Source organism: Silurus aristotelis (genome assembly GCF_946808225.1).
Source record: "Silurus aristotelis genome assembly, chromosome: 7".
Classification (NCBI taxonomy): domain Eukaryota; kingdom Metazoa; phylum Chordata; class Actinopteri; order Siluriformes; family Siluridae; genus Silurus; species Silurus aristotelis.
In genome coordinates, this window is record NC_139580.1 from 21,150,498 (window position 1) to 21,168,164 (window position 17,667).

General features: G+C 35.8%; 1 protein-coding gene across 2 annotated transcripts in view; it reads left to right on the top strand.

The window, feature by feature from the left end:
- Positions 1 to 17,667, top strand: part of grm8b (glutamate receptor, metabotropic 8b) — a 129,229-nt gene that overhangs the window by 71,883 nt on the left and 39,679 nt on the right. For both annotated transcript variants that reach the window (XM_083545987.1, XM_083545986.1), the window contains 3 exons: positions 15,179 to 15,314; positions 15,992 to 16,146; positions 16,414 to 16,551. In XM_083545987.1, coding sequence (XP_083402113.1) covers positions 15,179 to 15,314; positions 15,992 to 16,146; positions 16,414 to 16,551 — 429 coding nt within the window. The remainder of the gene's footprint in view (positions 1 to 15,178; positions 15,315 to 15,991; positions 16,147 to 16,413; positions 16,552 to 17,667) is intronic.

Here is a 17,667-nt window from a genome sequence, read left to right on the forward strand (position 1 = left end):
CATTGTTTTTGACAAGCTGTTTTAATTAATAAGCATTTGTGTAACTATTTAATGGGTTCTGTGTCACATGGTGGTTAATATCAGATTATTCAGATACAGTGCTTTATTTTTTCCTTAAATGGTGTTTTATTTGTAAAACATTTTTTACTCTGTAGTAGTTTGAGTATGAATAATGTACCCACTGAAACAACATTCAATTAAAAGGCAATCAGCTGTCGCCATCCAAAAGAATGCTTACTATTAGTAGGATATTTAAGGAAATATTACCAGAATACCTTATTAGAAATTGTGTTGAAAACTGTCCTTAATGGAGAGGATATTTTTTTTCTGGTATACACTTGTACTTAATTATTTCATTTCAGCTGATTTAAATTGCTACACTCTTTAAAAAAAAGGAAAACAAAATTGAGTGTCCACATCCTTCCTGTAGGATTTTTGGCAAAAAGGGAATTGTATTGTAACACTGTAATCAGTACATTTTATGAGTCATTCACTTGCACCTTTTGACTATAAATGCCACATTCATAACACTTTGGTTTGGCACAATTGGAACACATCTTACAACCATACTCTTGGATTGTTGCTCAGCAACCACCGTCAGCATGCAAGGTGACTCAAACCTGTGCTAACACAAGCTATTTATCTGAACCTGACCTTGAGTTTATCTCAAGAAAAGAGCAACATATGCTGTGTAGTTTCACAGAAACAATGCAGCAGCATTGTATGAAGCACCCAGTAGTCATACTTGAGTAAAATATACCTTACTGAGTGGTGACTCAAGTAAAAGTTTAAAAAGAAAAGAAAAGAAAGGAAACCAGCCCACTTAGCAAGCAGGCTTTAAGTACAGCTGAGCTATACAATGTGATTCCAAGCCTATTATTAAACAATATATATTACACAAATATTACCTTTTTTCAATAAAAAAGTCTCAGTGATTCTATAAAATGATTTATGGAGCATGATGTGTGAATTGCATATCAATGGACTGGCCTCCTATCCACATTGTATTCTTGCCTTTCACCAAATGTTCCTGCTTAAGGTTAAAAATCCGATTTGACCCTGACCAGGATAAAATGGCTACCGAAAATAAATCAATAAATCTAGTTAGAGTCTAGATAAGAAGATTATATCTGTAAACATTTATCCACAGAATGTGTTTGCTACATTTTCCACTATAAATGTTGTGTAGTATTGTCCTCTTTGTAGCAGAAACCATTGTTTTTTTCATTCAGGCAACATTCAAAGTGGCTAAAGTATTATAGAATGAAACTGTAATTTAGGTAAACAAAATTAGTTCATTTATTTTATTGCTGTAAAAAAAAGTAATTTTTTTAATCAATTATTAACTAAATAATTACTGCAGGAGGACAGCACAGAAGCTGTTACAGTACATATATAAATGGTCCTATTACACACATGTACTGGCAACATAAAAAATAAAATTCTTTATTTTTGTTTTTGTTCTGTTTTGTTTTTTGTTTTTTTTTACATGGCAGTGAGGTAAGCTGTGGAGTTAGTGTAGCATTAGATCTGCCAAGATGCTGTGTTGTAGTTCTTTTTCCTGGATATATTATAAATTCCTGTCTCCTTTGCTACAATGGGCTATCAGTCCTTATTCACAATCAGTGCACTGATTGGTAATTCAAGAAATTGTTCAATAATAATGATAGAGAGTGCAGCAAAAGAAATTGCATGTTTTTTTTTGTCTCACTTGGAATCTGTCAAAACCTTTTTCTTGAAATTTGTCAATACCGGAGATGCCCAAACTAGGGCCATGGCCAAAGTTGGCCAGTGTTGATGTTTGATTTGGCACTTTCTTGCCATGTATGAGTAAAGAAAAAATAGGAAAAAGTCCACTAGCACAGACTTTTATTTCTAATGTAACATTCAACAAAATATTTGTATAAAATTTTTTAAGCTGCAAAAAAATTTTTGTATCGAAAAATAAGGCCCAACGTCATGTCTTTTATTGGAGGTCACTGATATTAATAGCACATGGCTGTATTTCTTATAGCTTGACTAGCTCGATTAGGCATTAAACTCTATTGTACTATTAATGGAAGCGTTTCTATGTTTCATTAAAATTTTCACTGATATATATAGAAACATTATGTTTATTATTTTTTTTTATATTTTACTTTGGAAAATTGTGATTACAATTAAAATTTTTTTACAAAGAATAAATGAATATTGTCAGCTTCTTTTAACCATCAGTTATGGGCATAGGCACACTTATAGCAGGAATTAAACGGACTGAAATGGTCTCCAAATGGAATATTTATTCAGTGCAGCTGATCTTGATCATCACTTGTGGATGCACCAGTAGATTATTCACTTCAGAGTCTCAAAAAATTAAATCATCAGTTTTAAACATCTTTTAAATATTTTAGACAGATAGCTAACATGAAACAGGATTAATACTATAATGTAATGTATATTATATTAGACATAATTCAATCATCCAAATGAACAGAAGCCCCAGTGTGATAATGTGTTACACAATCTTTCAACATTGATTATTTTGCTAAGATTCTGGTGCCGGAAAGCTAATTAACTTGGTTGTTATTTTGTGCAGTCAATAAAGACATTTAGCCAGCAATGTTGTACAAATTTCTCAAGTTAATCAATTAAAACCTGTTAGCAAATACAATCTGTTTCCCTCATCTAGATACACTTTATGACCAAAAGTTTGTGGATGTCTGTTCATTTATACTCATATGTCCCTTTTGTACTTCTCATTTCAGATTTAGCCCATCCTTTGCTGTTATAATAACCAGTTTGAAAAAACAAACAAACAAACAAACAAAAAACATTGTAGACAATTATGTGCTTCTAACTATTTGGCAATAATTTGGGGAAGAACCTAATAAACTCCACTCAGTGCTTCACCAATGCAGGTTAAATGTAGTCAGTGGTGAAAACAAATAATTCTAACAATATATACTAGATTTGGGCGGCGTGGTTGCAGGTAGCACTACTTTTCCACATCTCCATGTGCCATAGTTTCTGAGTTCAGGCCACTGTCTCTTAGATGTTTTGCATGGGATTTTTCAGGGTTGTTTGTTCTCCATGTGCCAGTGTGGAATTCCTGGCTTCACGGGTTTACTCTTACCACCGAAAAATATGGTCAGATGTATGAATGAATATGTAGCCTCTGCAGTGGAGTCTATAGTTTTTGGGCCCACCACAACTTTGGCCATTATAAATAGTTAAATCAAAGTAATAACAAGTATATAACAGTTTATGCACTTGCGTTGATCTTCTTACAGTTTCATATGGCTTCAACATCAGAAATCAGAAATCTTTAATGATTTTTAGCCCATATGCTACACTCAGTCAATTACTAAACTTGTAAAATATGAATGTAAATGTAAATATATGATGTTATATGTTATATATAAAAAATTCCTTTAATGTGTTTCTCAGGAAAAGGTGCAGTAAGTTACATAGGTACCTGAGGATATATTTTGCAATGGAGCAAAGAACCTTTTTTTTTATTATTATTATTATTTTTTTTTAAATGTATAAAAGTAAATATTTCACACAAACATTAGAACTTAAAAAAATCAAGTAGAAATATTTCTAAAACCCACTTCAGCTGTAATACATAGCAAATATATTATTTTACTCCAAAGAGTCCAATATTATGCTAGCATTACAAAGCTCATTTTATAGTGCATAGAATTGTGTTTGAGTTATACTTTAACAACAGAGCCTAGAAACAAATAAAGGAAATATAGCCTATTATTCTTTAGAATGATTAGAATGGGGCTACTATCCTTGGGTTTTGGGTTACTTTCAGTGCAGGGTTTGTATCTTCCCCCTGTATCCTTAGGGGTTTCCTCTGATCTTTCCAGTTTCCCTTTCACTGTTAAAGAACATGCTGGTTGGTGAATTGCCTCTATTAGTGAACGAGTGGCTGAATGTGTGTGTGTGTGTGTGTGTGTGTGTGTGTGTGTGTGTGTGTGTGTGTGTGTGTGTGTGTGTGTGTGTGTGTGTGTGTGCGTGTGTGTAAGAGCATGTTATGCTGCAATGGATTGGCATCTTTTCATGACATATTCCTTTTTCATGCCTAGGAATTCCCAGCTTTGGCTTTGGATTAATCATGATAGTGACAAGGATAAATTAGTTACTGAAAATTAATAAAAACATTTCCTTTTTTTACAGCAGTATTTTTTAACTGTGATGAACTGCTTATTATGAAAGTATGTAAGCAATTTTAGCCAAGTGATGAGTCTTGGGTGGCACTCTGGAAAGGCTTGATATCTCTGCTGGCGTTAATTGCAGACACTTTAATTTTGGTGGTGTGGAAACTGCGATTTTTTTCCCTGTACATTCATTGTAACGATAAAATCAGAATTGTGCAACAAAGAAGAATCACATAATTCTGCTGTCACAATGTTATATTATATAATGTTGATATCACCCTCACTGTGTTAATAAAAATTGGTTCATAATTGTATATTTTTGTGTTGGGAAATGCTTTTTAAACCTGCTTTGTTGTCATTTCAATTGTTATGGAAATACAAGATAGAGATGTAAAACTTTGTTCTGCACTGAATGAATTGGATTCATTTCATCTCATTAGGGTTCATTCATTTTAAAAGAGAACCTTAAAATCTTTTTTTTTTTGTTTCACTGATTCAAACTTGTTATCTTTGAAACACTCATTGCATTAAATTGTAATGGTGTTGTATGAGGGAAAAAATACAAACAAATAAATATTCTTAAAGACTAACCTTTAACACCTTCATGTTCATGCATATGTCTGGTCAATTATATGTTAGGTAATGAGAATACATGAAAAAATGGGAACAATAATAAGACATCGGATCTTGGGTACATCTGTGCAGCACGCTTGTCAGGAGCTGTACTCATTCAGGAATGGAGTGTCCGTTCAGCTAATAGAGATTCAGAGCTAATGGTTTCTGCGTGTATGTAATGTCTACCTGTCTCACTTCACTAAACCCCTCAGGCAGCATATATGACTTTGTATCATTGTTCTGGGCTGACATGTTTAATCAAGATGATAAGTCTTTGTGCAGTTTCATTAATGACTAGCAGACGTAGTGCTTTGTGGGTGTAAAGAAATTTCTTATATGTTTCATCAAGTATTTGGCTTGAAACCGCAGTGGCACAGAAAGGACCTTCCTTATTTTATTTAAGACTTAAAAGTTTCTTTCGGCTTCTCCCGTTAGGGGTCGCCACAGCGGATCCTCCGCACGTTTGATTTGGCACATGTTTTACGCTGGATGCCCTTCCTAACGCAACCCTCCCCAATTTATCCGGGCTTGGGACCGGCACTGAGAGTGGCTGGGGATGGTTCCCTGACCGGGAATCGAACCCGGGTCGCAGCGGTGAGAGCGCTGCATCTTAACCACTAGACCACCAGGGGACTTTTTTTTTATTTAAGACTTAAAGATTAAAAAAAGGAAATAATTGAAACCGCAGAGTAGCTGCTTGAGTACCAAACAGGTTAAACACAAGGGGAAAAAAATTCTAAGATCTTCAATGAAAGTTGCGCATTTAAACTGGTGCAATATAAAATTGTCATTTCTATACCAAGTGTTTGTGATGTCTTTCTGCCTGGTTCTGCCAAACATCTGGGGACAGGGATGATTTGAATGATAAGTTGAAGTGTGAATGACCAGGTGGCATGCTGTTGTCTCAGGCTGAATGCTGGTTTCATTATGGCACTAATTTGTTGCACCTGGGTGAGTCGAATAGATAAAATGTGCTGTGCATCACTGGAGCCAATCAGGCAAACAAAGCAGTAGCAGCACACTGCATATTAACAGATTTAGCTTTGCTACAGAACAATGAACGAAGAAGTTTAATTACAGTTTAATTACAAAAAGCAAACTTACTTCAGTTTGATTTTATTACATTGATCGTGTAGAAGAAAAGGTGACAATATTTAATATTCAAGTGAACTGCAAGAACAGAAGATTAATTGTAGCAAACACAAGGAAACATTAAACATACACTGTAAACTGCAAAGCCATTGTGTGTTTTAACTGCTAAACAATTCTTCTATTGTGAGTTCATATATAATAATATAGGCAGTCTTAGAATCACTAGTGTGACATTCTCCTTCATGGCTGCATTTAATGTCAGGTAACCAAAGATGTAAAGTTGTGGCATAGACAAACATTTTGGTTTAATTATGAATTTAAAAGCTGCTACTACTATGCTTCTCTAAAAGTTGTGGTGATTGATAAAAGTAAATTGTAAATTCTGTCATGGAGCACACAATCTGTTTCAGAATTCAGACCAAGGTTTTACTGAGATCATTTCATGTTGTGTGATAGTTACAGTGTGTTACAGAAAACCAGCTTAAATTATAAAAACGATAACAGAGAATGAAGCGTAAGAGCAAAATTAAATTGCCAACATTTTAAATGGCTTCTTTTTAGTTTAGGTACTTACAGAGTACTTACTTAATAAAGATCAGAAAAAATAAGATAGAATAAGATATAATGATTACATGTTAATGGTGACAAATGTGTCACCTGTAGTTATTCTTCTGTCTAACCTTAATCTTCTTTGAACCTTGTTAAAATATAACTAACGAAATATATGACATTCCTGTCAAAATGGAAGTCAACTCAATGTTTGATTTCAATTACGTAATATAAGTATTCTAAGGAAACACTTTTGTTTTAACCAGATATAAACAGAGCTCCCGTTTTTGAGTGAGCTGTGTCTTTTAAATGCAAATAGAGTCATGTACAGTAAACAGCAGTGTGCTTTTTAGAATGTCAATACTGAATGCGTGCTGTTATTCTAAATAAGGGACACAGAAAAATTATGAATATGTGGAAAGACATTAATGGCATCCGTTTCTGCATTAGCGATATGAATGCATTTTCTGTCATTCTGAGGCTATGAAAGCAGTCTGTCCTGGGTGAAAATTGTCTCTACACCCACTCAAGCCTTTTTTTTTGGGCATGTGTAATGGAGATCAATTACATCGCTAGCTTTTTTCCCAAACATGTGGAGAGGGTAGCTTGTGTGGAAGATGAGAGCAAAAGCTCTCATTTTCTGATCCTACACTTTAAATCACAGGTTTGACACCAGAAAGTGGTTTGAATAAGATTTTCTATCATCTTATATCTTAGTAATAGTGACAAAAGAGATCACAGCCTTTCGAAATGCACATTTTGAGTACAATCTGGTGGGTTTTATTAAATAAATAGTACATCAACTCTAATGTTATGTGGATATAAGTTAAGTTTAATTTATTTGTAAATGTTAATTAGAAGAATTCTGTGTCCCATATTCATAGTCTGTATTAATAAAATCAATAATTTTTGAGAAATGTAAACATTTAAGCTTATGTTTAATCGACATAACTCGATTTTCTGGACATTTTATCTAAAATATGCAGATTACCTGCATGTAGTTCATGGCCCCAACATTGCCAGATTTCTCTGTAGTAGAACCGTGAGACTGTTCTTTTTATATATATATATATATTTCGGCTTCTCCCGTTAGGGGTCGCCACAGCGGATCCTCTGCACGTTTGATTCGGCACATGTTTTACATTGTCTTTACCTTACTAAATGTATCTAATGTTTAACATTGCTCTCTTCTATACTTTATTTTGCATTGATAAAATATCAACGGCAAGATCATTCAGAAACACAAACACCAACTTTCTGTATTTTTGGGAATGCCATTGTTTTTCACACACTGAAAGTTTCATCTATTGTACATTTCCCTCTGCTGTCTTCACTGCACGCTCAACTGCACGTCAGATCGTAGAAACAGTGATCATAGTAACTGTAGTAGCGACCCGTGGTGCCGTAGGACCCAAACAGCTCTACTGAGCCTACCTTGATGTGCCTGATACAAATTTGGTTTTATTAGAAAAAAGCATTTGACATATATTAATTTGATAATGTGAAAAGGCTTCGCGGTCCGGCCAGACACATTTTGCGGTGCGGAATTCGGACCGGAGTCCGCCAGGTGGTGACCCCTGATCTAACACATAAAATAAATTTTTTTAATAAAATGTGATGTATAATATGATGTTATTTGAATGCAAAAACGTCATTAAGGAAAATAACATCTAATTAAAATATAGTATTTTGATAATACTGCTAGTGCTAATAATGTGGTCTACATTGCTATTGAAAAACCTTTTTTTTTTTTACACTCAAAGAAAAAACTTGCACCAACAAGAAGCATGAACCACCTGCAGATAATTTGTGTTTTTTGCAATGGAGAACACTGAAAATCAACTTAATCTGCTGTTTGTTCCATGTTTGCATACAAGTAACACTCTACAAAAAATATGTTAAAGTTTTTGACTTAAATCACTTATGCAGGAAAACCTGTATGCTTGAATGGTCCTGAAAGTAAACGTCAACAACGTAAACATTTTTATCCTAACAATATGGCTTTTATTCTCATTATCTGTCTGCTTATAAATAGATGGATTCCACTTTATTGACATTAAACAATACAAATCATCAGCAAGCAAATGCAGTTTAGCGAACAGAATGCAGATAGTAGCAGATATTTTCTGTGGTTAAGCTGTTCGATGACTGGTAGTTGGGCACCAATGATGTGTTGGCTCACTACCTTTTGCAGGGCTTTTCTTTCAGATAGCACTGAGCAGCCGTTCCACACTGTGAAACAGTTTGTCAGGATGCTCTCAGTGGTGTTGCGATAGAGACTTGTTAATATCTGGGGAGACAAATTAACTTTCTTCAGTCTCCTCAGGATGTAAAGATGCTGTCCAGTCTTCTTAGCCAGCACTAAAATGTTCGTGTGCCAGGTTATGTCTACAGAGATGTGGAAACCTCAATATGTACAAATAACACTTGACCTAGTACAGCCCCTTATTTTGCATTTTTGTTCTGACACTATGATCTGGCAGAGCATGCAACTGCTATGCTTATGGCTAACATTAAGAAGGTATAGTTAATAGTAACTTTTCTTTTTAACATTTAGTTCTTGAAGTAAGTCTTATTCAGTGTACTTTGTTAAACTGATAAGACTTGGATTAAAATGACTTATTAATTTATAAATAATGTCATTTATATAATATACAGTAGACTTTCAATGCCATTGCATATTTATTGAGTGTATTCAGAGATCAAAGCTACGTTTCAGCTGTGGATACAACTGGCTGACAGTAGCTTTGAATTGAATACTGTTACTCACATACACTGATAGCGCACACGAAAAATCGACTTAAGCTCAAAGTTGGAATCAAATGTAACTTGAGCATTCAACTTTGCACAACTCTATGAACAACGTTTGTGTCTGTAGTTCATGCCTGAGGCATGAATACCAATGTGTTATATGAGGAATTTATTCTGCATATTTTATTGGTTTTTTATTGAATACTGGTCCCTATTTAAATAAATAAATGTTAATGCCATCAAAGAAATGTATTTTCACCACAGCAGTGTGGCTCTTCTAGACAAAATACATCTTTCCACAGCAATTAGATGTGAGCGGTTAATCTAAAGCAAGAAGCAGGCAGAGTTTCGTCTCCATTGTGGCATTAACTTGGTGTCTCTCCACTTCAAAGGTGCCAGTCATCCTCAGGCAACACTGCAATTTATGATGGCAAATGCTGTCACTTCCTCGCTAAAAAAGTTTCTCAGTGCCACTGTAAACATAGCTCAATTTTATGAGTGAGAAAAAAAATAGTAGATTACTTAAGGTCTTTTATTTTGTTATTGCTAAGCACTATATCCCGATCAGCCACAACATTAAAACTAGTCACAGTTAAAGTGAAAGATATTGATTATTTTTGTTATAATGGCCCCTGTCAGTGGTGGGATATATTAGGTAGCAGGTGAGCAGTAAGTTCTTGAAGTTGACACATTAGTAGAGCAAGCCTAATGATCTGAGCAACTTTAACAGGGTCTAGCTTTTGATGGCAAGATGTTTGGGCTGAAGCATCATCAAAATGCAGGACTTGGGGTGTTCTCAGTATTCAGTGGTTAGTACCTACCAAAGGTACAGGATTATGGGCACCCAATGCTCATTTATACCTGTTGGGACTGATGGCCAGCTAAATAGTGTGTCCTGCCACACTGCAAAAATTGTTCAATAAAGGTTTGAGGGACATGGCAACTCTGATTTGACCTTAAAACTTCCCAGATCTAAATCTGATTAAGGATTTTTGGAGTGTGCGGGACAAACAAGTCCAATAGATTAGTGGTCCCCAACCCCCGGGCCGTGGACCGGCACCGGTCCGTGGGTCAATTGGTACCAGGCCGCACAGAAAGAATACATAACTTACATTATTTCCGATTTATTTATTATCTGATTCTGAACTATGTTTTATTTTGGAAAATGACCAGATTCTCTCCGCCACATTTGTCTATGATTCACTCTTGATGCATGTCATGGCGCAAAAAAGGTTGGACCTTAAAACATTGCACCTTAGAGGACTTAAAGGATCTGCTGCTCAGTACCAGATACAACAGCACACATTCAGAGGTCTTGTGGAGTTCATTCATTGATGGGTCACGGCTGTTTTGTAGTACAACATTCATGAAGGTTTTAATGTTAGTTGGTGCTTGATATTTACTATATTATGGATGTATATTAGATGAAGAAATTATTGCATTTATAAGAGACTTAAGGACCCAACAATTAAAGCTTGGCAGTATCTTAAAGTCAGTAACCATTGGGCCACTGCTGCCTTATATTTTGTACCTGATAAACCATGTCGTTATTATTAAACACTTTTAAAGAAGCTAAAATTCTCCTATCTTTCGCTAATAATAACTGCATACATCCTATATTGTATGCTGTCTTTTGATGTAAAACATTGCGTAGGCATGGTCCTTAATATGTGGTTCTACTTTCTCTAACACAGGAATGTTTGTATAACCATTTCAGCCTCTGCTTGTGTTTTGTTTTTTCTGTGTTGCATTCACGATGTGCTAAGCGTGTTTGTGCACTGGCTTGTGCATGTTACGCTAGTGAATGGTTGGTGCTGTTTACATGCTACACACAAAGCCCTCTGCTCCCACGCTTCCTAACAAGCTTTTGCAAGATGGCTATTTGTGTGTATGTGTGTGTGTGTGTGTGTGTGTGTGTGTGTGTGTGTGTGTGTGTGTGTATGTGTGTGTGTGTGTGTGTGTGTGTGTGTGTGTGTGTGTGTGTGTGTGTGTGTGTGTGTGCCTGAAAAAGCCATATTGTCTAGCACATTTCTTACTTCTACAGAAATGTCTTGTGTCTGCTGCCCTGTACTATAAAAAAAAACAGGCAAACAACATGCTTGGTGAAACAGAATAACCATCAGGTGTTTTTCTGCTGTGACGTGTTGAAGTGTGGCTTCAGTTGATAGTGTTGAAATATTTGGCCTCTTATCTGCCGACCTTCAGCATCACGCAAAGCAAGATCCATTTTGTGTATCTCATGAAATAATCATTAATCAGTTATGTCTGTTAAAGCCAAAGATGATGAAGTAGTATCTCCCAAATGTGCACATCACTTATTTTGCCATACTTATATAGGAAAAAAGGTACAGTCAGGAAGTCATTAAAAATTGTTTGGTTGAATAAACATTATTAAAAAGTGATCCTTTCCCAAATAGATATTACCACATACTGGTTATGTACCTCATCTTTACATTACTGTCTGTTATCATGTCTCTCACAGTTTGATTTTCAATTTTTATATTTAATTATTTACACAGTAAGGAATGCATGATGATGTAATAATCAAGGAGAGAATAAAATATATCATATCAGCATATTAATAAATAATAAATAGTACCACAGTGGAAAACGTGCTGGTTTTGCTTCTGAGCTTGCGTTAGTGTCTGTGTGGCGTCTGTAGTTTAAAATTTGCTTTCTAGTCCTATCTATTCAGAAAAGAGACAGAGAGTCGACATGAGAATAAAAATAGACAATTTTATTTGCCTTCTGCAGAAGCAAATAGGCGTTCATCAGTCAAACTATGCTGCAAAAAGAAGCGCTCCGATAAACGCTTCTCACCATGCTTTTAAACTTTCTTACACGTCTCTGTGGATGTTCTTTTGTGTTCAAATGGGTTTCCTCAGGGTTCTCTGGTTGTATTGTATTGAATGTCTACAATACATTGTCCTTACATGTGAATGAGCAGGTGAATATGGGTGTGCATAGTGCATGAACTAGTGTCCCTCTTGCCTGTCACGCTCCACCTCGACTCTGACCAGGATTAAGTCATTACTAAGGTGTAGGAAGTAGGAATGAGAAATCAGTTAAAGTATTTTTTAACCCTGAGTCTTAAACAAGGCCCAATTACTTGCCTTCCACTGTATGTGTCATGTTTCTTAAATTGCATGACCCTTAATCAAATTTAGAATTAATCATAACTCATTGAATTGCAAAAACCTTGCAACTATGTGTTCAAGTGTGCACACTGTCAGCTCGTTCAGGCTCATGGGAAATTAGAAGAATCGTGCTTGACTTGAGGACACCATGATTGGTTCTATTTTTTTGCGTAGGTTCTTGGTAGGCTGTTTGTAGATAGTTGGCTGTGGCATGCATGCTCAAGAAAAACAATATGCCTCCAGCACTCTTGTACATGTTTGACACTGATATCGCTCTGGCATATGGTATTGTGGTGGAGCCTCACAGCTACATGTGCACATTTGAGTTACATAAGCCCATATTAAAATAGTGACAAGTGACAGGCAGGCTTAGGGATGTGTCTTTCAAGTTAAAATAAGTGGGTGAGCCATGTGGCAGTAGCTTACCGAGGGCAAACCTGAGGACTAGACCATAAGCCATCTATTCATACAACTAGATCATACAAATTGTATTTTGTTTACTCCACAAATCCCAATGGGCCATATCACAGATCTTAAATAGGTTTATGCTCGCCCAACATTACAGCTGTAATTGCAATGCTCTTGCATAATGATGACGGAGATGAAAAACAAGGAAGAAGAGCACTAGCAGATGAGCATGCATAGACACAAAGATTGGTTTTTATTCTTGAAAGGTGGCTATCTGTTCAGCATAATCACAAGTGGAGAAAAAAAAAAAAGCAACAACTAACAGTGCAGTAAAAATTGCACTGGAAGAAAGGAGACCCCACAGCAGTTCATAAAATAGACTTGTAACAAGCCGTGATAGGCTTCACTGGTGAGATGAGTTTTTGTAAAGCCGACAGTACAAAGCTAATGGTGTAATCTAGTGTTAGGGAGATGATATAAAGTTATTGTGGCCATATGTTTAACACTAAAGATTGTTCTGTCTCCAAATTAGAGAGACATAAAGAATAATATAAAGAAGTATTTCTGGGGGGGGGGAGGATCAAGAGAGTGTTACTATTATTATTATAAATGTAAGAACATAATATATCCTAGACAATATATACATTTTGTAACTGTTAATGATGTAGCAGATTTAGTTTTATTCTATTAGATTTTTGTTTAGTTTTGTTTTATGTTGGCATGAGCTAAAAATATTGTTCATTCCTAAATGGATTTTGCAAGTACCATTTGTAATTGTTTGACACACCAACAATAGGCTATAATAATAGGCTATAATATACAGTTATTCTATTATTATCATCTCAGTTTCAAACTCAAGTCACATTGGAGCATAGGCATAGATTAGCAACATCCCACTTATCTCAATTCACAGCTTCTTCCTAAATTGTGTATTTAACCTTTTAATTGTTCTGGTTCTGATTACCTTTGGCTGATAAAGCATGGCTTACGTCCACTTCAAAACGATCATAATCTAATGAAAATGTTTACAGTTTAAAAGAGAATGTAGCAGAAAACAGAAGGCTGTAAGCGTGAGCATGAACAGCCGTGCCACAGAGATTTTGTTCCTCTAGGCAAGAGGCTTTGCCACCCCACCTGGTGCGTATGCACGTGGCTTCACTGCAGTGTTTTCCACAGAACAGACGGTCAGAAGCACAAGCAAGCACACAAATTACAGCATGCCAGGTGACAGGACCTAAAATGATGCAGAATATAACAGAAAAGTTAAACTATTGACCAACAACTGACCAACAAGCTGAGATGTAGCATTAAGCAAAATAAAGTTGAGAGGCTATCATACTTGACCTCTGCTATAGATTACAATCTAGTGAATGTTTAGGGTAAACCCATAATAAGCATTATATGGATGACAACATACAGTCTAGCAGCATGTTTTAAACAATTTTCTAGACACACAGTAATATGTTGCTATGTTCTCCCACAATTCCAAAAATAATAATATCTTAAAATGCATGTAATTGGCATAAAACTACCTGATTGCACTTGGAAAAATCTTTTTTTATATCTCTCAGTCTTTGATATTTCACAGTGTTACGCATTTCTGATGTATGGACATTATCTACTGTTTAATACTCCTTACTTATTTCAATCTTGAAATATATTATCCAACAGAAATCATTCTGTAGATAATAGACTCATGTATACACTTATATATATATATATGGAATTAAAAACACAAGTTGTGATTGAGGAGTTTTCCCAAGATCAACAACATTTGTTGCCATATCCTTGTTAAAATGGATACGCTGCATATAAATGCTCTGAAGGATATCTGTGCATAATCTCTGTATTAAACATTTTTAAAGGGGAGTTTTAATCTGTCAGAATGACATTAGGCTGTGTAAATTAGGAGTTAAAAATGTTATGTTCTCAAACACCTTGGGCAAGGTGGCATTTCAGATGTTTTTTTTTATCTAAACACATTTATTCTGGATAGCAAAGATAACACCGAATTTGTTTGTTCATCTCTCTCTGTATCTAATTTGGATTGCCTGGTGTCCTTGTTATGATGGAATCAGACTTTGAGGTTGTCCCTCTCCTCTTTTCTCTCTCTTGCTCTCTTTTCCCTCCTGTCTCCTTCCTGTCTCTTTGTCTTTCTCTGTCCCCATTTCTATATCTCTTTCATCCTTTCTTTCTGTCTATGGCTGTCACTCTCTACGCCTCTCATCTTACACAATTTCATTCTGAACATTCCATTATCTCCCCTCCTCTATTCCTCCTACTCTCCCTCACAACCTCCTGTCTGCCTCCACCCTCACTTTCCTGTGCACATCATTCTCTCTCATTTACCCAATCTTTTTATTCTCTCTCTCTCTCTCTCTCTCTCTCTCTCTCTCTCTCTCTCTCTCTCTCTCTCTCTCTCTCTCTCTCTTCACTCTTTCCCTCTCCTCCTACCTCCCCTGTCTCTTTCTCCCTCAGGTGGTGTGTGCATTGCACAATCTCTAAAGATCCCCAGAGAACCCAGACATGGAGAGTTTGACAAGATCCTCTCGCGCCTGCTTGAGACTCCCAATGCTCGTGCTATTATCATGTTTGCAAATGAGGATGACATCAGGTACACCTCTCAGTTATAGTTTTCCTCTTCTTTCAATCCGGCTTTGGTTAATGCAATCCCAGGTGGACTCAGTATTTTGAAATCTTAATTAAAAAATGTCATCTTTAAATGACCCAAGTATGGATGTACTAAATGTGGAGGAATACTTTATTACAAAAAAAATCTAATCATGAATTGAATCATTTTAATATAAAAAAAAGAGAGATGGTTCTTGATATTGCAAGTATATACATGTATGTATTCTTGAATAATCAGCATGGTGGTGCAGTGGGTATCATTGCCTTATTCCTGTTTCAGAGTCTCTATTGGTTCTCCAGTTTTCTTTCCATAAAACGTGCTGGTAATTTCAGCTAGAGATTCATATAAAACATGCTGCTAATTGCCACTGGTGTGTGTGTGTGTGTGTGTGTGTGTGTGTGTGTGTGTGTGTGTGTGTGTGTGTGTGTGTGTGTGTGTGTGTGTAAATGGTGCCCTGAAATGTACTGGCTTTTTCAGGGTGTATTTCTGCCTCACTATATAGGGTCTCAATCCAGTGAGACTTTGAAAACATGAAGATGAATGGATAAACAAATAAACTTGTTTTTCAATAAATTAGTATATTCCTGGATCAGTAATAAATGTAGTTCTTGAGTGTGTTTTTAGATAAAATGTTAACGTTAGTGTTTTCTACTTTTCAGACGTGTTCTTGATGCTGCTAAGCGAAACAATCAGACAAATCATTTTCTCTGGGTGGGCTCAGACAGCTGGGGCTCGAAGATCACCCCTGTACATCAACAGGAGAAAGTGGCAGAGGGGGCCATTACTATTCTGCCTAAAAGAGCATCAGTGGAAGGTACAATAATTTCGGATTCATTGTGAAAATAGAAGTTATGACCTTGATGAACTACGACTAAAACCATTGTAAACCTTCTAGATCATTTTTTTTATTTTTAACTAGTTGCAAGTTGCATGTTTGTGATTACAAGATGAGTAATGAATGCCATTGAATGTCAATGTCAGTGAATGTCAGGTTTTTAATGGGCAGTACTTCTTTTAGTGTCTGTTATTTCTGAATTGTTTATTCTTCATTTGTTCGGGTATCCATCACACTCTTCCCAAGCTTTTGACAGGTATTTCAGAAGTCGCAGCTTGTCTAACAACAGGAGGAATGTTTGGTTTGCTGAATTCTGGGAGGAAAACTTTGGATGTAAATTGGGAATGCATGGCAAACGTCCCGGCAGCCCTAAGAAGTGTACGGGTAAGAGCAGACTGTTTCCTTTGCCTTCTGTCTTATTAAAGTGAATATTGATTAGAAGATTTCTTCCTCTTTGTGCGAATCCTTCAGGGTAGGAAAGTTCATCACACTGAGATTTGACTGAACTAGACTAAGCACTGCTCCAGTGACTCTAATGAGTACATAAATAATTATTTCTTTTTTTCCAGGCTTAGTCACTCTGTAATTGCAGGCTTTTGTCTGCATAATTTTTTCATCTTACATTACACAAAAACTTCGATCTGCTGAATTTATAAGACTATTTGTTTGAGTGGCAGGAGTTCAATTTCAGCCATCATTAAAAAGTATATAGCACTGTTTGGACAATATGTTCTCATAGCCTTCTGTGAAAGAAAAGAACAAAAAAAATGTAATAATCAAAACAAACAAACAAAAAACCCTGCATAGCCTCAACACAACAAAAAGTCTCCAGGATCACAAATGCTGTCTGAATATGTCAATATACTTAGTCTAATAGCTGTATATGGGGATAGCTCAATAGTTCACAGCAAACACAGGGAGCGGTATTAAAGCAGGAATCCATCAAACTGAAATCGAACTGCTTTCAGTTTATGCACCTCAAGTTGCCAGCAGAGTTTTGCAAACCTTGTAGCCATCTGTCTTATCAATGAGTAGATAAGCCATTGTTGGTGTCCATTCCTTTCGTCTATTATCTCAGTGTGTGCAAAAATAGTAGCTAGAAAAATAGTGTCTGGTAGATGGACTGCAATAAGCAGTTCAATACAGGACAGAAAAACAGATGCAGGCAAAAATAAACTAGAATTAGGGAGTGAGTAATCCTAAAAGCAAAAAGAGAACATTTGAACCCAGCAGAACACATTCTCCTCCATACCTCCTCTATATTGTAGACAAAATGTCACATTATAGTAGAACTGTCTTTAGCTCAGATTTGTTCTCAAAGGTAAACTAGAATTTATCTAAGTGCATTCTTTTTACCTTCGCATCCTTTTACATTTTTATTGTTTTAAATTATACTTGTATTACTGTGTGAACAAATAAAAATAAGCAAACAAGAAAACACAGCTACAGCTACAACTAACAAGAATAAAACAAATACTTATACAACACAAAGAAGAAAAG